This window comes from Pseudophryne corroboree, chromosome 2 (genome assembly GCF_028390025.1).
Source record: "Pseudophryne corroboree isolate aPseCor3 chromosome 2, aPseCor3.hap2, whole genome shotgun sequence".
In the NCBI taxonomy this organism is placed as follows: Eukaryota; Metazoa; Chordata; class Amphibia; order Anura; family Myobatrachidae; genus Pseudophryne; species Pseudophryne corroboree.
Genome location: NC_086445.1, coordinates 521,451,005 through 521,478,205, shown reverse-complemented (window position 1 = coordinate 521,478,205; position 27,201 = coordinate 521,451,005). Strand labels below are relative to the sequence as shown.

Here is a 27,201-nt window from a genome sequence, read left to right as displayed (position 1 = left end):
CTGGAACTTAGAAGCTGAATAAGTTGTCTTAGTTGGGGGGGCTGCGGAAGGAAGATACGTAGACTTACCCGCAGTAGATGGAGATCCATTTGTCTAGTTCATCTCCAAACAAGGCCTCTCCTGTGAATGGTAGACCTTCCATGCCTTTCCTGGAGGCCGCGTCAGCAGTCCAATGGCGTAGCCACAAGCCCCTGCGTGCCGACACTGCCATAGCAGTGGTGCGTGCGTTAAGCAAGCCTATCTCTTTTATGGCTTCCACCATACAGTTCGCAGAGTCCTGTATATGCTGCAGGAGTAAAACAACATCCCCCCTAGACAAGGAATCTAACCCCTCAATTAGGTTACCTGACCATTTTGCAATGGCTTCTGTGATCCACGAACATGCAATAGTGGGTCTTTGGGCAACCCCAGCAGCTGTGTACAATGATTTGAGTGTAGTCTCAATTTTACGATCAGCCGTGTCTTTAAGAGAGGCTGCAACAGGAACAGGCAATACAACTTTACGTGACAGACTAGAGACTGATGCGTCCACTATCGGAGGATTTTCCCATTTTTCTTATCCTCCAGAGGAAAGGGAAAAGATGTGATAAACCTTTTAGGGATCTGAAATTTCTTATCAGGATTAACCCACGGTTCTTCAAACAGGGTATTCAATTCCTTTGACAAAGGAAAAGTGACTGAGGACTTCTTTTTTACATTAAAATAAGATTCCTCACACTACTCTGACACCTTATCAGGAATCTACAGAACATCTCTGATAGCTTCTATAAGAGCCTCTATTCCCTGTGACAGAGTAGTATCCCCCCCCCCCCTCCAAATCCACCTCACCCTCCTCCATGTCTGACCCAGCAGTGTCAGAGTCAGACTGCAGGATATGGGCCAGAGATCGTTTTGCGGACAAATGGGAGGGGATTGAGACGCTGTTTTGGGGACTGAGTCTCTGCTCATAAACTCATCCACAGTCTGTTTTAAGTGTTGCATCTCTTTCTCATTGCGGGACAATTTTGTAGAAAATGTGGAGATCATTCCTTTAAGAGAATTAACCCACTCTGGTTCAGCCCCGCTATTCTGTGAACCCTGAGTACCCAGTAGTTAGCCCCCAGGTGAAGAGGAACACTCCACTGTACAAGAAACACAGACTTTGCCTGACATAATGTAAATGTGACAGCACACACACAGGAAAAGGTTAAGCACAATTAACCCACAAAGAGCACTTCAGGTAGACACAGAGTTGTTTGGAGGCAGCCCCAACCGTGCCCTTACCGCTAATGCCAAGCTTAGCCAATACACAACTAGGTAAATTACTTTGTTGAGATTTCTGTGCATGTGCCTATTTTCTTGAAGCTGCTGTGCTAATAAGCCAACTGTTGTGTTACAAAACAACAGAAACATGTGGGGTTCATCTAGTCCCACTTTGCTGTAATATCTTGCAAATTAGAGCAGACTGCGATTTGCACTGCTCAACAGTATGTGATAAATCTGAGGAAATACAACCTTGCAATGAGACAAATATTTTATTATCATACATTTATCATCAATATATATTTCAAATATAGAATTATTTTCATACTGTGAGTTATTATTATTCATATATAGACTTTAGAATTCCGACAACTGACAGATTTTGATTTACCTGTGACAGCATATTTTCAGGTTCCGACAAGTTACTTCATCATATTGGTCTGATATATATCACATCTAGGGGTATATGCAATAAGAGTCTGATCCATTCCGACAAGCATTTGTCGGAATGGATCCGACATCCCCTATTCAATAGAGTAGCCAAATCCGACTGTCGGATTTGAGTCTACTTCGACTGTCGGATTTGAGCCTACTCCGACTGTCGGATTTGGCCCGGTGTCCATATGGCTGTCAGCAGCTCCCCGTGTGTGAGAGCACAGGGAGCTGCTGGAGCTGCACATCACGGCCGCCCAGTGCCACGCTGCAGGGAGAGAGGTGCCTGGCCGGGGAACGACCGTCAAGGTACCGCTCATCCCTGCTCCCCGTAGCCTGTCGCCCCGCTCCCCGTAGCCACTGCCTCGCTCCCCGTAGCCGCCGCAGCACTCCCCATAGCCTGCTGCACCGCTCCCCATCTCCTCACCTCAATCCGCCTTTTTTTAAGTCGGATTGAGATCGTCGGAAAGAGGGCCAAAACCTGTCGGATTTGGCCCCGCTTCCGACAGAAGCATGCGGATCGGCAGCTATTTCGCCGATCCACGTGTTTTCTGACAAGTCAGGAATTCCCGACTTGTCGGAAAAAAAATGTTCTTTTTGAATAGGTCGGAAACCCCTTCTGACCAAAATCTGTCGGAAGCTGCCATCTTTCCGACAAGACGGCAGCTTCCGACAGCTATTGAATGCACCCCCAAAATAATAGGTTTTCACCTAGATCCAGATCCACTTACTATGATCCTTGGCAAAGCTGTTCACAAGATCACCTGTTCCATTCAATTTTTAGTAAACTTTCTCCTTATAGCAGAATGTTCAAAGCTTTTTTCAGTTTAGAAAAATCCATCAACATTCCTTTACCAGATATGATGGAAACCTTAAAGGCTCAGCCAAGTGATAACATGCTAGTATATAAAGTTTCCAGAGGTTTGGGTCCCACTGGATAAATTATTTGCATTTGATATGGAACAGATTGTCATAATATGGTATTATATAACAGGCCTAGTTATGCTTATCTATTACAGTATACTATCTTTTGGTGCATTAGAATTCCTGATTCTGATTCTGAGTACTTGCAGATCTATACTGTATTTTTGTTACATTATTTAATATTGCTTTATTGCTTATATTTTATTTTATGTTATTGTTAAAAGACCATTATTGTACCACTGCCTTCATTATCTGCAGTTTTGTTACAATATGTATATGTATTCTTTAGTTTGTATATGTATTATGTTGATGGATTTTGTATCCTTTCATTATTCAGATACCAAAAAAAAATAGGATTTTAATACCTACCGGTAAATCCTTTTCTCTTAGTCCGTAGAGGATGCTGAGGATGCTTCAAGAACCATGGGGTATAGACGAGATCTGCAGGAGACATGGGCACACTATAAGACTTTGAATGGGTGTGAACTGGCTCCTCCCTCTATGCCCCTCCTCCAGACTCCAGTTATAGGAACTGTGCCCAGGGAGACGGACATTTCGAGGAAAAGGATTTATTTAATTATTTTAAAACTAAGGTGAGATACACACCAGCTCACACCTCAAACACGTCGTACAACATGGCATTCAACAACATCGCATGCAACGGCATGACCAACAACAGTCACAGATTGACTGAACTCAATGCAACACGAGCGTAACTATAACCAAACTGCAGATACAGCCCGCACTGGGACGGGCGCCCAGCATCCTCTACGGACTAAGAGAAAAGGATTTACCGGTAGGTATTAAAATCCTATTTTCTCATACGTCCTAGAGGATGCTGGGGATGCTTCAAGAACCATGGGTTTTATACCAAAGAACAGAAATAACCAACTGGGTTGGAAGGGGCGCTCAAGCTGTAGCTCCAATTAATGTGTATTTAGCAGCTGTCTAGATTGGCTAGTCACACCTATAACATCATACATACAAACAAGAAAAACAGAAATGAGACAGCGCTGACTGAGATGGATTGTCGATAAAATTACAATAATATTTAATGAATTAAAAATTACAATAAAATATTTAAATGAAATAGGTCTCACTACACTAATGAGCTTATAGTCACCATACATATAGATTAATTTCTTGCCGCTTGATCCAATGTCCCCAGGGGACCCGCACGATTAGAATGTCCCTTATCCTGGGGTTGTTGCACAATCCCCGGCCCGGGGATTGTGCAACAACCCCAGGATAAGGGACATTCTAATCGTGCGGGTCCCCTGAGGACATTGGATCAAGCGGCAAGTGATTAATCTATATGTATGGTGACTATAAGCTCATTAGTGCAGTGAGACCTATTTCATTTAAATATTTTATTGTAATTTTTAATTCATTAAATATTATTGTAATTTTATCAACAATCCATCTCAGTCAGCGCTGTCTCATTTCTGTTTTTCTTGTTTTATACCAAAGCTCTAGAACGGGCGGGAGAGTGCGGATGACTCTGCAGCACCGATTGACCAAACAAGACGTCCTCCTCAGCCAGGGTATCAAACTTGTAAAACTTCGCAAAGGTGTTTGATCCCGACCAAGTAGCAGCTCGGCAAAGCTGTAATGCCGAGACCCCTCGGGCAGCCGCCCAGGATGAGCCCACCTTTCTGGTAGAATGGGCTTTCACCGATTTCGGTAACGGCAATCCTGCCGTAGAATGAGCCTGCTGAATCGTATTACAGATCCAGCGTGCAATAGTCTGCTTGGAAGCAGGAGACCCAATCTTGTTGGGAGCCCACAGGACAAACAGAGCCTCTGTTTTCCTAATCTGAGCCGTTCTGGCGACATAGATTTTCAAAGCTCTGACCACATTGAGAGACTTCGATTCCGCCAAGGCGTCAGTAGCCACTGGCACCACAATAGGCTGGTTTACATGAAACGATGAAACCGCTTTTTGGCAGAAATTGCTGACGAGTTCTCAACTACGCTCTACTAGCATGGAAGATTAAATAGGGGCTTTTGTGAGACAAAGCCGCCTACCCAGACACTCGCCTTGCGGACGCCAAGGCCAACAACATGACTACTTTCCAAGTAAGGAATTTTAACTTAACCTTGCGCAAAGGTTCAAACCAATGCGATTGCAGGAACTGCAACACCACATTAAGATCCCACGGTGCCACAGGAGGCACAAATGGAGGGTGGATGTGTAGCACGCCTTTCACGAAGGCAAAAAATGGAGCAACCGCCCCAGGTGAAATTCTTCCGTAGGAGCCCTCTTGGATTCACACATATTTTCTCCAAATACGGTGGTAATGCTTTGCCGTTACTTATTTTCTAGCCTGAAGAAGTGTGGGAATGACTTCACTGGGAATACCCTTTCGGGCTAGGATTTGGCGTTCAACCGCCACGCCGTCAAACGCAGCCGCGGTAAGTCTTGATACACGCACAGCCCCTGTTGCAACAGGTCCTCACAAAGAGTAAGAGGCCAGGGATCTTCTATGAGCAACTCCTGAAGATCTGGATACCAGGCCCTTCTTGGCCAATCCGGAACAATGAGGATCGCCTGAACCTTTGTTCTTCTTATGATCTTTATCACCTTCGGAATGAGTGGAAGTGGAGGGAACACATAGACCAACTGAAACACCCACGGTGTCACCAGGGCATCCACCGCTATTGCTTGAAGGTCCCTCGACCTGGAACAATATCTCTGAAGTTTCTTGTTGAGGCGAGACGCAATCATATCTATTTGAGGAAGGCCCCAACGACTTGTCACTTCTGCAAAGACCACTTGATGAAGACCCCACTCTCCTGGATGGAGATCGTGTCTGCTGAGAAAGTCTGCTTCCCAGTTGTCCACTCCTGGAATGAAGACTGGTGACAGAGCGCTGGCATGTCTTTCCGCCCAGCAAAGAATCTTCGTGGCCTCAGCCATCGCCGCTCTGCTCCTTGTTCCGCCCTGGCGGTTTATGTACGCCACTGCTGTCACGTTGTCTGACTGGATCAAGCCAGGCAGCCCCCAAAGGAGATGTTCTGCTTGCAGAATGCCGTTGTAAATGGCCCTTAATTCCAGAATGTTTATGTGTAGACAAGCTTCATGGCTTGACCACTTTCCCTGAAAATTTCTTCCCTGTGTGACTGCTCCCCAGCCTCGGAAGCTTGCATCTGTGGTCACCAGGATCCACAGAAGGGAGATTTTGGTCCTGGGAGATAGAATTATTTTCCAGTGCATGTCCAGGTGAGACCCGGACCACTTGTCCAATAGGTCCCACTGAAACACCCTGGCATGGAACCTGCCATACGGAATGGCCTCGTAGGCCGCCACCATCTTCTCCAGCAACCGAGTGCACTGAAGATCTGACACCTTTGCTGGTTTCAGAATCTGTTTTACCATGTTCTGAATTTCCAGAGCCTTTTCCACTGGAAGAAAAACTCTCTGCAATTCTGTATCCAGAATCATACCCAGGAACGACAGCCGTGTCATCGGATCCAACTGTGATTTTGGCAAATTTAGGAGCCAACCATGCTGTTGCAGAATCGTCAGTGAAAGGGCAACATTCTTCAACAATTGCTCCTTGGATCTCGCCTTTATGAGGAGATCGTCCAAGTACGGGATAATTGTGATTCCCTGCTTGCGCAGGAGAACCATCATTGCCGCCATTACTTTGGTGAAAATCCTCGGAGCCGTGGATAGACCAAACGGCAACGTCTGAAATTGATAATGACAATCCTGAACAGCAAATCTCAGGTAAGGCTGATGTGGAGGATATATGTGGACATGCAAGTAGGCATCCTTTATGTCGACCGACACCATAAAATCCCTCTCCTCCAGACTGGAGATCACTGCTCGGAGAGATTCCATCTTGAATTTGAATTTTTTTAGAAAGAAATTGAGGGATTTTAGGTTCAGAATCGGTCTGACTGAGCCATCCGGCTTCGGGACCACGAACAGGCTTGAATAAAAGCCTTCCCCCTGTTGTGACGGGGGTACCCTGACAAGTACTTGATTTCTACATAACTTTAGTATCGCCGCGCATACTACCTCCCTTTCTATAAGAGAAGCTGGCAAGGCCGATTTGAAAAATCGGTGAGGGGGCACGTCTTGAAACTCTAATCTGTATCCTTGGGTTACTATTTCTACTATCCAAGGATCCAGGTCCGAGTGCACCCAGACCTGACTGAAAAGTCTGAGACGTGACCCCACCGGTGCGGACTCCCGCAGAGGAGCCCCAGCGTCATGCGGTGGATTTGGCAGAGCCGGAGAGGACTTCTGCTCTTGGGAACTTGCCACAGCCTGTGACCTTTTTCCCCTTCCTCTTGCAGCAAGGAAGGAGAACCCTCGTCCTTTTTTGAATTTATTGGACCGAAAGGACTGCATCTGATAGTGAGGCGCTTTCTTCTGCTGTGCAGGAACATAAGGTAAAAATGACGACTTACCCGCGGTAGCCGTAGACACCAGGTCAGTGAGGCCGTCACCAAACAGGACACTACCGTTAAACGGTAACGACTCCATCGCCTTCTTAGAGTCAGCGTCAGCATTCCATTGATGAATCCACAATGCTCTCCTTGCTGAGACTGCCATGGCATTGGCCCTTGATCCCAAAAGGCCAATATCCCTCACAGCTTCTTTTAAATATGCTGCAGTGTCCCTGATATGACCCAGAGTCAAAAGCACGCTATCCCTGTCTAGGGTATCCATCTCAGCCGACAAGTTATCTGCCCATTTTTCAATAGCGCTACTCACCCATGCCGAAGCAACGGCAGGTCTGAGTAGCGACCTTGTAGTGACATAAATGGATTTTAGAGTATTTTCCTGCTTACGATCCGCAGGATCTTTTAGGGCTGCCGTGTCAGGAGACGGAAGTGCCACCTTTTTGGATAGACGCGATAAAGCTTTGTCTACCGTGGGGGTTGACTCCCACTTTTCCCTGTCCCCAAATGGAAACGGATATGCCACTGGAATTCTTTTGGGAACCTGTATCTTCTTGTCAGGATTTTCCCAAGCCTTTTCAAAAAGCGCGTTCAGTTCATGAGAGGGAGGGAACGTTACCTCAGGTTTCTTTCCTTTATACATACAGACCCTTGTATCAGGGACAGCAGGGTCCTCTGTTATATGCAATACTTCTTTTATTGCCACAATCATGTACTGAATGCTCTTAGCCAGTTTTGGATTTAATCTGGCATCACTATAGTCGACACTGGAATCAGAGTTCGTGTCAGTATCCTATCTGGGTAAATGTATGTTTCTGTGACCCCGAAGGGGTCTGAGCTTGTGACAAAGCATCCTCCATGGATTTCCTCCATGTCTGGTTCTTAGACTCAGATCTATCAAATCTCTTAGTCAACCGAGTCACATTTGCATTTAAAACACTCAACATATTTACCCAATCATCCGTCGGCGGAGCCGACACGGTCACTCTCACAATATTTTCTGTCCCCACTCCAGCCTCCTCCTGGGAAGAGCACTCAGCCTCAGACATGTCGACACACACGTACCGACACCCACAACCACACTGGGGCTATAGGAGACAGACCCACAACAAAGCCTGTAAGAGAGACACAGAGGGAGTTCTGCCAGCTCACAAGCCAGCGCCTACCCCGGTACTGAAGCGAGTAAAAAGACTGCCCAGACCTGTTAGCGCTTTATATATAAATATATATAAACAATTTTGCACCAAATCACTTGTGCCCCCCCCCCCCTCGTTTTGCACCCTGTTACTTTTACAGCAGTGTGGAGGTCAGGGCCAGCGTCTCCGCAGCTTCTGTGAAGAGAAAATGGCGCTGGTCAGAGCTGTGAGGGCTAAGCCACGCCCCCTACATGGCGCGCTTCAGTCCCGCTTAAATTTTATATGTATACTGTCGGGGGTCCCTTAACTAGTGCCCAGGCACTGTTTTTACTTTTGACAGTGCCATTTGAGGGTCCAATGCTGCCCAGGGCACCCCCCCCCTGCGCCCTGCACCCTGCAGTGCCGTGTAATGTGTAGGAGCTAGGCGCGCAGCGCGGTACCTCAACTGCAGTCTTCTGCCGTCACTGAAGTCTTCTGATCTTCCTATACTCACCCGGCTTCTATCTTCTGGCTCTGTGAGGGGGGTGACGGCACGGCTCCGGGAACAAGCAGCTATGCGCACCAAGTGATCGAACCCTCTGGAGCTAGTGGTGTCCAGTAGCCTAAGAAGCAGAGCCCTTGACCTCAGAGAAGTAGTTCTGCTTCTCTCCCCTCAGTCCCACAATGCAGGGAGCCTGTTGCCAGCAGGACTCCCTGAAAATAACAAACTTAACTAAGTCTTTCTTCTGAGAAACTCTGGAGAGCTCCCCAGTGTGCATCCAGTCTCACTGGGCACAGAATCTAACTGGAGTCTGGAGGAGGGGCATAGAGGGAGGAGCCAGTTCACACCCATTCAAAGTCTTATAGTGTGCCCATGTCTCCTGCGGATCCCGTCTATACCCCATGGTTCTTGAAGCATCCCCAGCATCCTCTAGGACGTATGAGAAATATATATAATGAGCACTGTAGGGGTGATTTTCGTGGTTAATTTTCCAACCTTTTGGCTTTCCTGCTGCTGTGTCTTGCTATAAAACAGAGCTACATAATAGGACAGATATGCTAATGCTAATATGCTAATGCCTGCTCTACATGTTATTAGTATAATATTCATGTTTCCTAGAATATATGTCTGATAACATTCTGTTTAATGGGATGCGGTTATGTGACCGGCGCTCGGAATTTAATAACCTTAACAAGATTGTTTAGTCGGAAGTTCCACAAAAGCTGAGAGGTTTTATTGTACTCAAAGTTTCTAATAATGACCCTTACCAAACAGACTTCCAAAATGACCATCTCTAGTTAGCGGACGCAGCTCATTCTCCCCCCAGGCATATTTCTTGTAGCTATCCCATGCAAATTTCATCATCTGCAAATGAAAAGACAAAGGAAACACAATATAAACCATGTGAGAAGCAGTTGCCGTTGTAACACGGAGTGACTTGTAGATGTAGATCTATAGCTGTGATAGAATTATGAAGCTGGCGCGGATATATTAATGATAGAAGTGGTTAACATTTTAGTTTAATCAACAGCCTTACTTGTGCGGATGAGAACAGAATAATGATTAGTATAATGTTATGTAATGCAGAAAGGGAAAAGAAAACAAGTGTTACATGGATAAGAGGAGTAGAGCCAAACTGAGCTAAGATAAAAAGGGCTAGATGACGTGGCACCGGGGGGCACCGCAGGTCCATTTACACAGGATGCACTGCTAAGGTGTGTCCGTCACTTCCGCTCCATTGCACTCCTCCTCCCCTGTGCGGCTTCCAACACACATAGGCGCACATCCAATTAGCCACAGTGTTAATTGGATGTTTTCTCACAGCTCCCGCGAGAAAAAACAGGATTTTAATACCTACCGGTAAATCCTTTTCTCCTAGTCCATAGAGGATGCTGGGGTCCACTTCAGTACCATGGGGTACAGACGGTTCCGCAAGAGCCATGGGCACTTTAAAACTTTTTTAGAGTGTGAACTGGCTCCTCCCTCTATGCCCCTCCTCCAGACCTTAGTATAGGAACTGTGCCCAGGGAGACGGACATTTCGAGGAAAGGATTTACTTTTAATTTAATGGTGAGATTCATACCAGCTCACACAACAACCATGCCGCACAACATGGCATTCAACATGACACATGCCAACGGGCATGAACAATTGCAGCAACATGCTGAAAATAAATGTAACACAACACTTGTGTAACTACAAAACTAACCACTGCAGGTAAAGTACGCACTGGGTCGGGTACCCAGCATCCTCTACGGACTAGGAGAAAAGGATTTACTGGTAGGTATTAAAATCCTGTTTTCTCATACATCCTAGAGGATCCTGGGGTCCACTTCAGTACCATGGGGTTATACCAAAGCTCCAGTACGGGCGGGAGAGTGCGGATGACCCTGCAGCACCGATTGACCAAACTTGAGGTCCTCATCGGCCAAGGTGTCAAACTTGTAAAACTTTGCAAACGTGTTTGCACCTGACCAAGTAGCTGCTCGGCAACGTTGTAATGCTGAGACCCCCCCGGGCAGCCGCCCAGGATGAGCCCACCTTTCTAGTAGAATGGGCATTTACCGAATTCGGTATCGGCAATCCTGCCGTGGAAAGAGCGTGCTGAATCGTCCCTCTGATCCAGCGCGCAATGGTCTGCTTAGAAGCAGAACACCCAATCTTGTTGGGAGCATACAGGACAAACAGAGCCTCTGTTTAACGTATCCGAGCTGTTCTAGTGACATAAATTTTCAAAGCTCTGACCACATCAAGAGACTTTGACGCAGTGAAGGTGTCAGTAGCCACTGGCATCACAATAGGTTGGTTTATATGGAAAGACGAATCCACCTTCGGAAAAAATTGCTGACGAGTTCTTAACTCTGCCCTATCTTCATGGAAGATCAGGTAAGGGCTCTTGTGAGACAAGGCCCCCAACTCAGACACCTGCCTTGCGGATGCCAAGGCCAACAGTATGACCACTTTCCAAGAGAGAAACTTCAATTCTATCTCCTGTAGAGGTTCAAACCAATCCGATTGAAGGAACTGCACCACATTAAGGTCCCATGGTTTCACCGGAGGCACAAATGGAGGTTGGATGTGCAGCACCCATTTCACGAACGTCTGAACTTCTGGAAGGGAGGCCAATTGTTTTTGAAAGAAAACTGATAAGGCCGAAATCTGGACCTTGATCGAACCCAATTTTAGGCCCGCATCCACACCCGCTTGCAGAAAATGGAGAAAACGTCCCAACTGAAACTCTTCCATAGGAGCCTTCTTGGATTCACACCAAGACACATACTTTCTCCAAATACGGTGGTAATGTCTAGACGTTACTCCTTTCCTGGCCTGAATAAGAGTGGGGATGACTTCTTTGGGAATACCCTTTCAGGCTAGGATCTGGCGCTCAACAGCCATGCCGTAAAACGTAGCCGCGTTAAGTCTTGATACACGCACGGCCCCTGCTGCAGCAGGTCCTCGCGAAGAGGAAGAGGCTGAGGATCTTCTATGAGCAACTCCTGAAGATCTGGATACCAAGCCCTCCTTGGCCAGTCTGGGACAATGAGGATCGCTTGAACCCTTGTTCTTCTTATGAGCTTGAGAACTTTTGGTATTAGTGGAAGTTGAGGGAAGACATACACCGACCGAAACACCCACTGTGACACCAGTGCATCCACTGCTATTGCTTGAGGGTCTCTCGACCTGGAACAATATCTCTGAAGCTTCTTGTTGAGACGAGACGCCATCATGTCTACTTGAGGAACTCCCCAAAGACTTGTCACCTCTGCAAAGACTTCTTGGTGGAGGCCCCACTCTCCTGGATGGAGATCGTGTCTGCTGAGGAAGTCTGCTTCCCAGTTGTCCACTCCCGGAATGAAAATTGCAGACAGAGCTTTTGCATGTCTTTCTGCCCACAGAAGGATCTTTGTCACCTCTGCCATTGCCACTCTGCTTTTCATTCCGCCCTGACGGTTAATGTACGCGACTGCTGTTACATTGTCCGACTGGATCTGCACTGGTTCATTTTGAAGAAGATGCACCGCTTGTAGAAGGCAGTTGTAAATGGCTCTAAATTCCAGAACGTTTATGTGAGGACAGGTTTCCTGACTTGACCATTTTCCTTGGAAGCTTTTTCCCTGTGTGACTGCTCCCCAGCCTCGGAGACTTGCATCCGTGGTTACTATGACCCAGTCCTGAATCCCGAACCTGCGTCCCTCTAGTAGGTGAGAACTGTGTAGCCACCACAGGAGCGAAATCCTGGCTCTGGAAGACAGGATTATCTTCTGGTGCATGTGTAGGTGGGATCCGGACCACGTGTCCAACAGGTCCCACTGGAATACTCTGGCATGGAATCGGACAAACTGTAGGCCGCTACCATCTTTCCCAACAACCGAGTGCATTGATGGATCGACACTCTTGTTGGTTTCAAAATTTGTTTTACCATTCTCTGGATTTCCAGAGTCTTTTCTACTGGAAGAAATACCCTCTGTACTTCTGTGCCCAGTATCATCCCCAGAAAGGACAATCTTGTCGTCGGTTCCAACTGCGACTTTGGAAAATTCATGATCCAACCGTGTTGTTGGAGTATGGCCAGGGAGAGTGCAATGTTCTGCACCAACCGTTCCCTGGATCTCGCTTTTATCAGGAAATCGTCCATGTAAGGGATTATATTGACTCCTTGCTGTCGAAGGAGGACCATCATCTCTGCCATCACCTTGGTGAATACCCTAGGTGCCGTGGAGAGTCCGAACGGCAACGTCTGAAACTGGTAATGGCAATCCTGTACTGCGAATCTCAGATAAGCTTGATGAAGGGGATAAATGGGATCATGTAAGTAGGCACCTTTTATGTCCACTGACACTATGAAGTCCCCTTCCTCCAGACTGGAAATCACTGCCCTTAGAGATTCCATCTTGAACTTGAACCTTTTCAGGTAGAGATTCAGAGATTTCAGGTTTAAATTGGTCTGACCAAGCCGTCCGGCTTCGGAACTACGAAGAGGCTTGAATAAAACCCTTCTCCCTGTTGTGACAAGGGCACCAGGACAATGACTTGATCCTGACATAATTTTTGAATTGCAGCTGTTACTACTTCTCTGTCCGGGAGAGAAGCAGGCAAGGTCGATTTGGAAAATCGACATGGGGGGACATCTTGAAACTCCAGTTTGAATCCATGGGACACTATTTGCAAGACTCATGAGTCCAGGCCAGACTGAACCCAGAGCTGACTGAAAAGTTTCAGACGTGCTCCCACCCGAGCGGACTCCCGCAAGGGAGCCCCAGCGTCATGCTGCAGATTTGGCAGAAGCAGGGGTTGATCCTGGGGACGCTGTGGACTTTTTTCCTCTTCCCCTCCCTCTACCTGCAAAGAAAGGGGAACCTTTACTCTTTTTGTATCTGTTTGGCCGAAAGGACTGCATCTGAGAGTGATGTGTCTTTTTCGCCGGCGCAGGAGCGTAAGGCAAGAATGTCGACTTACCAGCGGTAGCCACAGAGACTAAAGCATCCAGCCCATCTCCAAACAAGGCCTCACCTTTATACGGGAGAGCCTCCATATATCTTTTGGAATCTGCGTCAGCATTGCATTGGCGAATCCACAACGCCCTCCGAGCTGAGACTGCCATGGTAGCGGCTTTTGAACCCAAGAGCCGAATATCTTTCATGGCTTCTAGCATGTATGCAGCAGCGTCTTTGATATGACCTAACGTTAGGAGTATCTCGTCTCTATCTATCGTGTCAATTTCAGATGACAAGTTGTCTGACCATTTTTCGATAGCACTAGTCACCCACGCACAAGCAATGGTGGGTCTGAGTAGTGTACCATTGGCCACATAAATAGATTTTAACGTAGTCTCCAACTTGCGGTCTGCCGGCTCCTTTAGTGAAGCCGTCCCAGGCGCAGGGAGAATCACCTTTTTAGTTAATCGTGAGAGGGCACTGTCTAAAACGGGGGGTGACTCCCACCTTTTCCTGTCCTCTGCCGGGAAAGGATAAGCAACCTGAATTCTTTTGGGAATCTGAAATTTCTTTTTAGGGTTAGCCCAAACTCCCTCAAAGAGAGTATTTAACTCGTGAGAAGGAGGGAAAGTTACAGTCATTTTCTCTTCCTTATAAAAATAAGCCTTCTCCTGAGGTAAAGGAGGGGCTTCCGTAACTTCTAAGACCTCCTTTATAGCAACAATCATATATTGAATGCTTTTTGCCAATTTAGGATCTATTCCCCTGGAATCACTAGTGTCGACACAGGAATCAGAGTCCATGTCGGTATCAGTTCGTACTATTTGTGCAAATAGCCTCTTATGTGACCCAGAGGGGTCCCCTGTGGATGAAAAGGCAGACCTATGAAAAATCACACTTCCACTGATTTTCTCCAGTTTTCTGCATGAGACTCAGACTTATCCAATCTCTTACTGATATGATTCACACTATCACGCAATTCTTTCACCCATTCAGGCTCGTGGTGTGCCGACAGCGCCACCACATTACAACTCTGTGTTCCTAACATGGCTCCCTCAGGGGAAGAGCTCCCTGCCTCAGACATGTTACACACGTGGACCCCAGCATCCTCTAGGACGTATGAGAATATTCTTGTAATGCACAGGAATGCAGGACCCAACTAAATGGGTTCGGTACGTGTCACCAGTAGACGGGATGCCGGCGGTGACAATACCTATGCCGTCATGATGATCATACCAAAGTTTAAAATCCTGACAGGGGCGAGGTAAGTATGCTATCCGCCTCTCCCCTACTGCTGTCTAATCCTAACCTCCCCCCTTAGCGCTTAACCCTCACTTCCCCCTAGGGGTGCCTAAACCTAACGCCCCCCCCCAGCAGCCTAACACTAACCCTCCCCCTTTAGTGCCTAAACCTAACCTGCCCCCCCCCCCCCACCGGTGGTGCCTAACCCTTAAGAAGTGTACACACAGTGAGATTTATCTTTTCGATTTTGACTATATAGTCAAAATTGCAAGGAAAGTCAGTGCAAATCGCACTGTTTAGCCAGCTGAGATACCGATGCGCACTCCCGCGGGGTCCGTATCACAAGGAAAGGATAACTGTGCAGGCAACTCAATCTTGACTATATAGTGTACAATCTAGTTTCTAATATAGTCAAAATTGGCACTCAGTCAAAATCTCACATAGTCAAAATCTCAAGTACAGATAGTCAATATCGGTCATTCAGGACTCCGGGGAGTTCAGGGGAAATCACAAAGTCAAAATCGAAGATAGTCAAAATCTCACCATGTTTATGCACCTTAATCCTCCCCCTGCAGCTAACCCTAATCCTCCCGGGTGGCATCTAAACCTAACCTCTTCCCTCCGACCCTAACCCGCCCGATATACTTACGGTTGGGATTCCAGTTGTCGGGATTCTGGCATCGGTCTCCTGACCCTGTCGGGATTCTAGCGTCGGAATTCTGATGGGTGTTGGGTTTCCGTCAGTATTAAGACTGTGGGATCCCGACAGCCGGTATCTTAACCTCTGCCACCTAAGTCTCTTAGCGCCCGAATTAGAGAAAGTTAGGGGACTCATGGTAGCACATTTCCCTGCATTTCTCTGCTTTTAACACACTTAGGGGGTCTGTTTATGGTAGGGAGAAAGGGCCTTGCCCTACTCAACGAGGCTCCGGTCTGATGACAGCTGTACAGTCTTTACTAGTTGCCTCTGGTGATAGTTTCCCTGTGCACAACATGCAGAAGCCTTTGTAAGAATGATTGAGGATTGTATGTACCACAGGAATTGTTTTACAGCCATCACCATCTCTGGGTGTGTTGTTGTATTGGAAAAAATGCTTAATTTCAGTCAATAAGTATTTTGTTTAACATTTATTATATAGTGCTTAATTTTATTTACTTACTTAGTACAGGTTGAGTCTCCCTTATCCAAAATGCTTGGGACCAGAGCTACTTTGGATATGGGATTTTTCCGTATTTTGGAATAATTGCATACCATAGTGAGATATCATGGTGATGGGACCTAAATCTAAGCACAGAATGCATTTATGTTACATATACACCTTATACACACAGCCTGAAGGTCATTTTAGCCAATATTTTTTATAACTTTGTGCATTAAACAAAGTGTGTCTACATTCACACAATTCATTTATGTTTCATATACACCTTATACACACAGCCTGAAGGTAATTTAATACAATATTTTTAATAACTTTGTGTATTAAACAAAGTTTGTGTACATTGAGACATCAAAAAACAAAGGTTTCACTATTTCACTCTCACTCAAAAAAGTCCGTATTTCGGAATATTCCGTATTTCGGAATATATGGATATGGGATACTCAACCTGTATTATTGTAAACTTTTTTTTTCAAGTATTTTTATTTTTTAATTGAAAAAGGCACTGTAAGCCAAAAACTGGGCTTCCAGTACACTGCGCATGTATCCACACTCTGCTTTCCCGGCACAGTTTTGTTAAATTGCAGCTATAGAACATTGTCTATTGTTGCTATAAACTGCAATAGAAAATCTGTACTATTGATTCATCTTGTTAAATAGTCCCCTTATTTGAAGTGTGATAAGCCTAAACAGATTTCTCCAGTGGTAACCCATCTTGCGCCAGAGAACTTGAATAAAATAACTCCGTTGTAAGCGTTACTTTCTTTCCACAGGGAAAATGGAAGCTAAGGAGCTATATCACTGCAATATGCAGGGGTACAAAATGATAAAGACTGCCAGTTCAATACCACCAATAGGTAAACAGACCCCTAAAGTTTTAAAGTCTTCTTCCCTCACCACTCAAAAAAACGGGTGGTCTTCAGTATGCCGACTGTCGGGATCCCGGCGCACAGTATACCGGCGCCGGAATCCCGACTGCCGGCATACCAACACTTTTTCTCCCTCGTGGGGGTCTACGACCCCCCTGGAGGGAGAATAAAATAGTGTGGCGCGCGTAGCGCGCCACCGTGCCCGCAAGGGGCTCATTTGCGCTCGCCACACTGTCGGTATGCCGGCGGTTGGGCTCCAGGCGCCGGTATGCTGGTCGCCGGGAGCCCGGCCGCCGGCATACCATACTACAGAGGTCCCTATTAGTAACGCGTAGCGCGCCACCGTGCCCGCAAGGGGCTCATTTGCGCTCGCCGCACTGTCGGTATGCCGGCGGTTGGGCTCCAGGCGCCGGTATGCTGGTCGCCGGGAGCCCGGCCGCCGGCATACCATACTACACCCCAAAAAAACATATCTTTGAAATTAGTAGGAATCCAGGAACAGAGCTCCAAGAAGCAGGTCACATTTTCCCCAGCCTTTTGTCGGTATGCCGGCGGTTGGGCTCCAGGCGCCGGTATGCTGGTCGCCGGGAGCCCGGCCGCCGGCATACCATACTACACCCCAAAAAAACATATCTTTGAAATTAGTAGGAATCCAGGAACAGAGCTCCTAGAAGCAGGTCACATTTTCCCCAGCCTTTTGTAAAGTCGCATGAGAGGTCCCTATTAGTAACGCGTAGCGCGCCACCGTGCCCGCAAGGGGTTCATTTGCGCTCGCCACACTGTCGGTATGCCGGCGGTTGGGCTCCAGGCGCCGGTATGCTGGTCGCCGGGAGCCCAGCCGCCGGCATACCATACTACACCCAAAAAAAACATATCTTTGAAATTAGTAGGAATCCAGGAACAGAGCTCCTAGAAGCAGGTCACATTTTCCCCAGCCTTTTGTAAAGTCGCATGAGAGGTCCCTATTAGTAACGCATTTCGTCCTTTTGCATAGACTTCATTCCCTGGATGAAGTCTATGCATAAGGACAAAAATGCGTTGGTACTCCACTGTACCCAGGATCATTACCATGGACAGATAAGCTTTTTAATATTGATTTTGTTTGTTGACAATACACATAATGTTCTCCATTTTTTCTCTTTTTTTATGTACCTTGGCAATATGGTGATCATATGACCAAAGACAACAATAGTATACATACTCGTACATTCAAGATTTGAAGACTGTTTGTGTGGAAGAATGGGCCAAAATGACACCTGAGCAATATATGCGACTATTTTCTCCATACAGCTGTCATTACCAACAATGGCTTTATACGAAGTATTAAATAAACTAGTTAAAAGCCCGTCAAAATGACGGACACCAGGGCCGGATTATACTAGGAGGGCGGTCGCTACTAACACAGGAGCTGTCGGGTTTTTGGAAGTCCTGCTGCTGGGAGCTGGGGCTCTGTCATGCTGACTGTGTGTAAGTGAGGATAATCAGCAGAGTAGATTTATTAAAATTCTATCATGAACAAAGTGTACAAAATGGCAGCAGAGTCTGCTTCAACTGCTCCAATGCAGGTTTTGTCCCTGACGAAAACTGCATTGGAGCAGTTGAAACAAGCTCTTGGGCCTCTGCTGCTGAATATCTGCTATGCTTTAGATCACTGACTCCCTGTCCCCCATGTTTTCTACCACTAACCCTTTTTTTTTCTGTACCCTCCATATATTTATAAAATTAATATAAAATAGGAAACACTTGATTTTGATGTCAGTTACTAGGAGGATGATAACCAGAGGCGTCACCAGGTGTGGTGACACCTGGTGCGTACTCTGCGCTGCTCCCCCTACGCCTCCAGCGCGGCCGTACCATAAGGGGCATGGTCTAACAAAGGGGGCATGGCCTCGCGGGGATCTCCATTTCTTCACTCCGGGGTCATGTCTAGCATCCCCGGAGACTTGGCCGAGTGCAGTGCCGGCTCTTCATGTGTGACAGGAACTGAGTGCTGCAGGTGAATATCACACTGCAGCACTCGGGTCTGGGACGGAGGATAGACAGCAAAAAAAATCGACAAACCTTAGGTCGACGCCAATTGGTCGACACACCTTAGGTCGACGTGGACAAAATGTCGACATGGACAAAAGGTCGACAGGGACAAGGTCGACATGTAAAAAGGTCGACAAGAGTTTTTTTTTTCTTCGTTTTCTTTGTAGAGTGACCGGGAACTCCAATTAGTGCACCGCGTCCCCTTGCATGGCTCGCTTCGCTCGCCATGCTTCGGGCATGGTGCCTTCGCTCCGCTACCGCTTCGCTCGGCACAGATTACCGTTCCAATCGTAGTCCACGTGGATCGTTAAGTATGACAAGGTTACAAAAAAGAAAAAAAAAAACGTGAAAAACTCATGTCGACCTTTTTCCATGTCGACCTTGTTCCTGTCGACCTTTTGTCCATGTCGACCTTTTGTCCATGTCGACCTAAGGTTTGTCGTCCAATTGGCGTCGACCTAAGGTTTGTCGACCTTTTTGCTGTCGATCTGGAGTCCGGATACCGCAGCACTCGGCTCCTGTCACTGCAGAAGAGTCAGCACTTTGGTGTCACCCCTTCCGAGGGTGACACCCGGGTGCAGGCCGCACCCGGCATGTGACGCCACTGATGATAACACAAATCATACACTGTACTTCCACCAAGTTTTGACGTTTCTAGACGGTACAGATAACACTTCTTCCCTTCTATGAGACACTGCTCACATCTTTTAATACTACAAAGTTCTCACCAACCAGAATGCTTATAACTGTTCTTCACCTTTTATATTGTTAAGGCTTTCATAATAACTTGTTTGCTTAATCCAGTAAATTTTAATGACCTTGAAATTAAGTAGCAAAAAAACTCATAAACTACTAAATGTACAGTATGTAACATTATTTTATTAAAACAATGTTCTAATCAAATGTGTTTGTCCATTTCAATTGGTGTTTTTAAGCTACAGTAGGAATAGTTTAAATAAGTGAGCCACTAACTGTAATATAATCTTAGTAAATGATGCACCCTCTGAGATTGTAAATGTAAATATTTATTGAACAGTAACAACCATTATGCTAATCAAGAATAATTGGATAACAGATTAACATATGTGGAAACTACTGACCTGAATGATTTCACTTTACTGAGTGCACACTAGACAAATATATCTTACTATGGGTGAAGGGAGTTGCTGTGGATCATTCCATTGAACACTACAGGATCTGTTATTGACTGAGGGATATGACCATCATCAAACTTCTCCAACCGCTTACAAGCCTCTCGATTGCCCCATAAATACCTTCATTTGTTGTCATGATTACCTATGCAGGTATAGTGTACAGTGGTGCAAGTAGGAAAAATGTCTTAGTGGTACTGTGTGCGCGCGCGCCTAAAGAAACGGGCGTGATCACATGCCACAAGGGGCGTGGCCTCTGAAAATGGGGTCATGACAGGATAAGGGGAGTGGCTTCACGGCACACTCCCATTTTCACCACCCTGGGGGCATAACCCATATATAGCCTGCATCCCCATATCTATATCTATCTATATACATATATACACACACACACACATGCTATATATGTGTGTGTGTGTGTGTATATATATATATATATATATATTTATTATCCCCCAATGCCTAGGTTAGCTTCAGCTCCTTACTGTGATAAGGCAGTAAGCAGCTGAGGAGGTGGGTAAGACCATCAGTCTCAGGCGCCGTTTCTTCAGTACCAGACTCGCGGTGCATCATGGGACTTGTAGTCTGCTGGTAGCACTGGCAACTACAAATCTCAAGTGGCTGTTCTGTAAAGGAGCCGGAACAGTAAACAGTAACATGCATATACCGAGTGAGCTGCAGGTGAACCACCACGCGGTTGTCACGGTAACCAGGGGCAGATACAGCAGCAGGCCAGAAGCAGTTTATACTGCACCGCCGAGTACAGTTCTCGGGAGTGCAGTATAAACTAATAGTGTTTGAAAGGTGGTCGGGCCAGTGGTACTGCATACCAGCTTCCAATTTTTTAATGGTATGCAGTACCGACCCGTATCGTCATACTTGCACCACTGAGAGTAAACCAGCGGCAGCTCCTACCATTTTTTGGTAAGGGGGCTGCCTCTACCCATGCCAGAGAGTAGAGAGACAGCCCCGTCCAGCCAGGTACCAGCATCTGCACAATGGATCTGGCAGGCGCCAGGACCTGCGCACCATCAGTGGCTTGACTGCGCATGCGCAAAACCCCGAGTTCTATGGACTGCATTGACTTTCTAATGGGCACTGCAGATCCCATGTGGCACCATACAAATAAAAGTCCTGCAGCCCATAGGTAAATGTTGTCTAACACTGGCCCATATTAGAGAGTTATAAGAGTTATATAACTACTTCAAACATATGAAAAGTAATAACATTTAGTATAATTTCACTATAAAGCACAATGAAGTATTAGCGCAAGCCAAGAAGGACAAAATACTGTATATTAAACAGCCTGGTATACTTTCAGCACAATGATAACAATTATCACTTGTAGCTTTTGCTGGTTAAGCGCAAGAAGATACTGTAAACTAGTTACTTAATAAAATAATTACCTCTTTAATTTTGTTTCTTTTTTCTCTGATTTCTGAATCCTTTGGTTCAGGTCTGTTTCCCAAAGGGGGATGTTTAAAGGATTTTCGAAGAGCCTTGTAATCAAAAATAAAGTCATTTTTTTTCTTCTGAGCTGTAGATACATCATTATTTTTCATTTTGGCTTTAGTAGCTACTATATGTTCTCTGTTCAATGTAACATCGTCTTTTTGTGTTTCATAGTTGCTGGTTATAAATCCTAGTGGTTTTACATCCACATCAAATTTGTCTTTGGATCTCCACTTTTCTTGATTTGTGTTCTGTAGCATTGACTTTTGATCTTCAACAGTTTTTTTGTTAATTTTCTTACTAGCATAGCTGTGTATTTTTGCGCCATTTTGTGTACTAGACAAAAATATCCTCTTAAATGTTGATGTGTTTGGTAACAGAAACAGTGTCCCAAAGCAGAGTGTAATAAATCCAGACAAAAACAATAAAAATATAAATTTCTGAGAAAGACGAAGTCCAAATCCAGTTGGAAATATTCCACAAATTCTCCTAAGGAACATTGTTTAATGTTGCATCTAATCACATATATGTTCTTGACACATGTGCATTATGACATTGCATAGACATCTCTGTTTTTCTTCTAAATCTCTTGCACATGGCACTGTAATGTTTGAATCGAGGAATTGCGAAAATAGTCACACCTGTAACAAAAAGAAAGACACAAATGAAAACTTTTATACAGTAGCTAATGCAACGTTGAGAAGGAGGCAAATTAAATGTGTCTCATATACAGTAGTTGCTAATACATACACAATGATATCAGTCAGGGGCATAGCCAGAACTTTTTCCGCCCTATAGCAACATTTTGAAGGGGGCCCCTGTCCAAATGCTAGTAGAGAGGCACCTTTCTGCAGCAGTTGCTGATTTTATGAGCCATAATAGTGCCCAAGTTCATTTTCTGAAACATAGTAGTGCCTTAGTTAATGCTATGATCCATAGTAGTGCATTAGTTCATGTTATATCACATTATGGCTGTCAGTACACATTATACAACACAACACCCCCAATTCACATTATGACATACAGAGAGGTATTCAATTGTTATATCAACCCAATCTCCCATGACGGGAGATCGTTGGAGATATTCAATTGTTCTTTTTTATCACGCATATTGCACCCATAAGTATCAGGTACAGCAGCGTATAGACGCTAATCCCGACCAAACTAATGAGCGCTTAAACAGGTCACTTTTCCCTCATTTCACTACACCACACCCAGGGAGTGCAAGCTGAAATGCCGCCATCGGCAGCCCTTCTCGCCCGAATGGAGCAACAATTGAATAGATCTGTTGGCCGCCATCTACTGGCTGCCAGTGATAAAACAATTGAATACCACCCTGAGAGTGGACAGAAATCCCCAGGGCATACACACAGTCCCCCTCTAACTGCAGCTTTCCTACAGGAATGGAGCTACAGATTCTCTGGCCATCGCCTTCCAAGCCGCATGCCACAGACTTATGAGCAAGTGACAAGAACAGCTTTCTCTATCAATAGGGAAAGTGACTTTGGTTGATGATGGTGTAGAGGAGCCAGTTCCTGACCAAAAGAGGCAGGAGAGAGGGGAGTTGAAACTGAGAGGAGGAGTAAAATTCTCTGTGATTCTCACTACTCCAACAATACCACGGATAAAGTGAGCAGAAAATGGGGTCTATTCATAAAGCAGAGAAAAGCACTATTTTTTATTTTATTTAAAAGATTCCCTGGCTCCTCCCCTGTGATCATACACCTATAAGCCGCACTGACAATCAGCCATCCTGTCAGTCCCTTCCTTCCCTTTTTTATTTCTGCCTCCTACCTCCCTTCGCTTCCTCTCAACTCCTCCCTTGCCATCATCTCCCTGTTGGGCTTAATAAAAAATGCAGACAAAGGAGTCTGTCTTCTACAGCAATGCAGCATGCAAGAATCAATTAAATTTAAAGTCTTGGTATTGGTGTTATGTTGTGGCAGGTTGTTAATATTATGTGTATTGTGTGGTAGGGATGGCCAATGGCATTTATCAATAGTTTTGCATCCATCAATGGCAAGTACACGTATCCCATCTATAGTGGCTCCCATCTATAGTGGCACCCACCACTCTGCTTCCAGGTCTTCGCAGGCATGAGCTCTAATTGGAGCCGGTCTCCGAGCAAGAGCTTATTGGTAAATGTTCATATTTTCACAGTGAAAATTGACATGAAAACTGTCAGTCTTGAAAATGTGATCTGTGATAAATATGCCCCTAAGACTTATAAAAGTGACCTTTTAGTGATAGTAGCTTAACCAATCATATCACACCTCAATAATGTTACAGCATTGGAGAGCTAGACATTTATTTTAGTATAAAATGCTGTCATGACACTATGGTTGAGATTCAGGCTGGGACGCTTTGGGCTAGCTGGGCATGCTGGCATGTTAGAAGAGCTTAATAACCTGATAATGTGGTTCCTCATATGTCGGTAGAAGACGAGGAGATGACCTAATGCAGGGCCTAATTCAGACCTGATCACTAGGCTGCGTTTTCATACAGCATGTGATCAGGTCTGAACTGCGCATGCATATTTTTGTCTATTGATTGTGGTCATCGATGATTGACCCACCTATGGCCATCCCTAGCATACGGTCCAGCCTGGCGTCGGTGGTCTGTGCCAGCATGCGCAAAAAGAGCTCACCCTGGGTCCCCAGCCGGCTAGTCAAACCTTGCCCTTCCTATTTGGCTCCTTGAGGCAAATAATGGCTACACCTTCCCTGCTGGCACCTCCTCTATCACACTGAGCACCTGTGGCCCCTAGTTGTCCCCTTGTAGGATGACCTTTAAAATGACCATTTCACTCTATCATATACATTTCCAGGTAAACCAGCAGTCCTGCAAAGAAAAATCACAAAAGCGCAATATAAACATGCAGCTTTGAATGTAGTAAGTGGGCAAAGGGAAGGACGTTTGGTAGGTATGACTATTACTGTAAAATACTATATAGTTTCTTTACTTATGAACAGTTACAACTTACAGAGCTGGAACTGAGAAATAAAACCACTGATAAGTTGTTTACTGCAGTTATATGTTTTTATATAAATAACTTTTTCCAGCTCTTCACAATAAATATCAATGACTTTGTTTTTAGCCAGTACTATAATGAGGACTAATTAGCTGAAAGCATCATGCATTCATTTGTTTATACTGTAATGTGTTCCAGGTTAAGTGCATCAGCAAGGAATTTTTATGCTGCAGTACAGATTATTACAAAATGAATACCTAATGTATATGCTTGGATTTCAAATACATAAACAAAATGTACATGGAAATTGCAATACTACATTAAAATATTAAGGGACATACTTCTGAAACAAATTTTGTGGGAATGCCCTCAAAATCTAAGATGTGATGAGGTTCTTCAATATCTGCTGTGGTTCCCCTGTTTCTGATTACTACAACGGAGGCTGCTGTATTGTGCTTTCTTAGCACCAGTAGCTAACGTCATTTATAGATGACATTAGCAATTGTAGCCTATGGCAATGGGCTACACAGTGCTTAAAGTGGTCCTAGAGAGGTGGTGGAACTCACCCCCCTCCCCACGGCGCCCATGCAATAAAGGTATTGCGCGCGCCTACGGCGCGCGCAGCAAAAAGGGGGTGTGGTCTCAAAAAGAAAGGGGTGTGGTCACACAATAGTAATAATGCCCACAGTAGTAGTACCCAAGTGGAAATTTTGAAGTGGGGGTATGGAAAAGTGAAGGGTGCAATTATGTGCGCGCCGAAGTCGCGCGCACTCCTGACAAGGGGGCGTGGCCACGCAAAAGGGGGCGTGCCCTTCAGTGTAGTTTACCACACCATATACCCCTTATACACATTATGCACCACAATAGTAGGACCCCTTTCACATTATAGCTCACAGTATGAGCCGAAATTCACATTTATACCACACAGTATGAGCCACATTCATATTACACCACACAGTATGAGCCAAATTCACATTACACCACACAGTATGAGCCAAATTCACATTACACCACACGGTATGAGCCGAAATTCACATTACACCACACAGTATGAGCCGAAATTCACATTATAGCACACAGTATGAGCCGAAATTCACATTATAGCACACAGAATGAGCCAAAATTCACATTATAGCACAGAGAATGAGCCGAAATTCACATTATAGAGTGACAGAGTGACAGGGAGAGTGACAGCAGGGACATGGAAAGTGACAGCAGGGACATGGAAAGTGACAGCAGGGGAATACAGTAGGGACTAGGGAGAGAGAAAGGCAGCAGGTTAGATTACCTGTTTAGCAGCGGCGGTGGTCTGCGGTGCTGTGGATGAGTAGGCTGTGGTAGGCGTGACGTGGAGGAGGCTGTGGGCCTCGGAGATAGTGCGGAGGAGGAGGCTGTGGGTGCGCAGAGGTCCGAGGGCGGGGCGGCAGAAGAGGCTGAGGGCGGCTGCAGTGGATCTGGAACCAGGCTGGCTTTATTATCCCTGCCGCCGCATCGAGCTCCTGTGACCACGGCGCTAATATTTCAAAACTGCTGCGGACCGGCAGCCAATCAGCGACAGATTTGAACTAGTAGTGCCGCGGTCACAGAAGCTCGATGCAGCGGCAGGGATAATAAAGCCGGCCTGGTCCCAGATACGCTGCAGCTGGGAGTATGGAACCTGGGCTTCCAGTGCGGCGGCGATGGTAGGGGCGGAGCGATGGAGGGCGGACCGGGAACGCAGCTTCTTTGTCGGCCCATACAGTAATGCCCCCAGCAGTAGCACCCCTTATACAATGCCCACAGTAGTAGTGCCCCTTATGCAATGCCCCCAACAGTAGTGCCCCTTATGAAGTGCCCCCTTTACAATGCCCTCATTAGCTGTGCACCCCATCAGTAATGCCCTTAATGGTAATGCCCCTGTGTAGTATTGCCCCTAGTCATTTAGCCCCTGTAGTTTAGCCCCAGTAGTCATGCCCATACTGGTAATGCCCCTGCAGTTATGAGCCCTGCAATTTACTCCCCCCCCCCCCCCTTTAGTTTAGCCTCTGAGTGGTAATGCCCCCAGTAGTTTTGCCCTCATGTAGTTTAGCCCCCAGTGGTAATGCCCCCTGCAGTTGTGCCCCCAGTTGTTTAGCCCCTGTAGTTTAGCCCCCATGTAGTTTGCCAAAGTTAGTAATGTCCCCAGTAGTTTGCCCCCTTGTAGTTATACCCCCAGTAGTTTAGCTCCTGTAATTATGCCCCCTTGTAGTTTAGCCCCCAGTAGTAATGCTGCCAGTAGTTTGCCCCTTTGTAGCTTGCCCCTTGTAGTAATGCCCCCAGTAGTTTGCCCCTTGTAGTTTGCCCCAGCAGTAAAGCCCCCCAGTACTAGAGCCCCCCAGTAGTTTGCCCCTCTGTAGTTTGCCCCAGTAGTAAAGGCCCCCAGTAGTTTGCCCCCAGTACTAGAGCCCCCCAGTAGTTTGCCCCTTGTAGTTTGCCCCAGCAGTAAAGTTCCCCAGTAGTTTGCCCCCAGTACTAGAGCCCCCCAGTAGTTTGCCCCTCTGTAGTTTGCCCCAGTAGTAAAGGCCCCCAGTAGTTTGCCCCCAGTACTAGAGCCCCCCAGTAGTTTGCCCCTCTGTAGTTTGCCCCAGTAGTAAAGGCCCCCAGTAGAAACGCCTGTGGTACACATATAGGAAGGAGGGGGGGGGGGGGGAAGCACTATACTTACCAAGCCCCGCTCCCGCCGCAGTCCTCTCTCGCCGCCCGCTCCTCTGCACTATGAGAGAGACGTCATGACGTCTCTCCCAT

General features: G+C 46.1%; 1 protein-coding gene across 3 annotated transcripts in view; it reads right to left on the bottom strand.

Moving 5' to 3' along the window:
* Nucleotides 1-27,201, bottom strand: part of MAN1C1 (mannosidase alpha class 1C member 1) — a 145,341-nt gene that overhangs the window by 99,715 nt on the left and 18,425 nt on the right. For all 3 annotated transcript variants that reach the window (XM_063954175.1, XM_063954174.1, XM_063954173.1), the window contains exons 2-3: nt 21,422-22,108; nt 9,399-9,495 (exon numbers count right to left, since the gene is read on the bottom strand). In XM_063954175.1, the coding sequence (XP_063810245.1) occupies nt 9,399-9,495; nt 21,422-21,967 (643 nt within the window). In that variant the 5' untranslated portion in view covers nt 21,968-22,108. The remainder of the gene's footprint in view (nt 1-9,398; nt 9,496-21,421; nt 22,109-27,201) is intronic.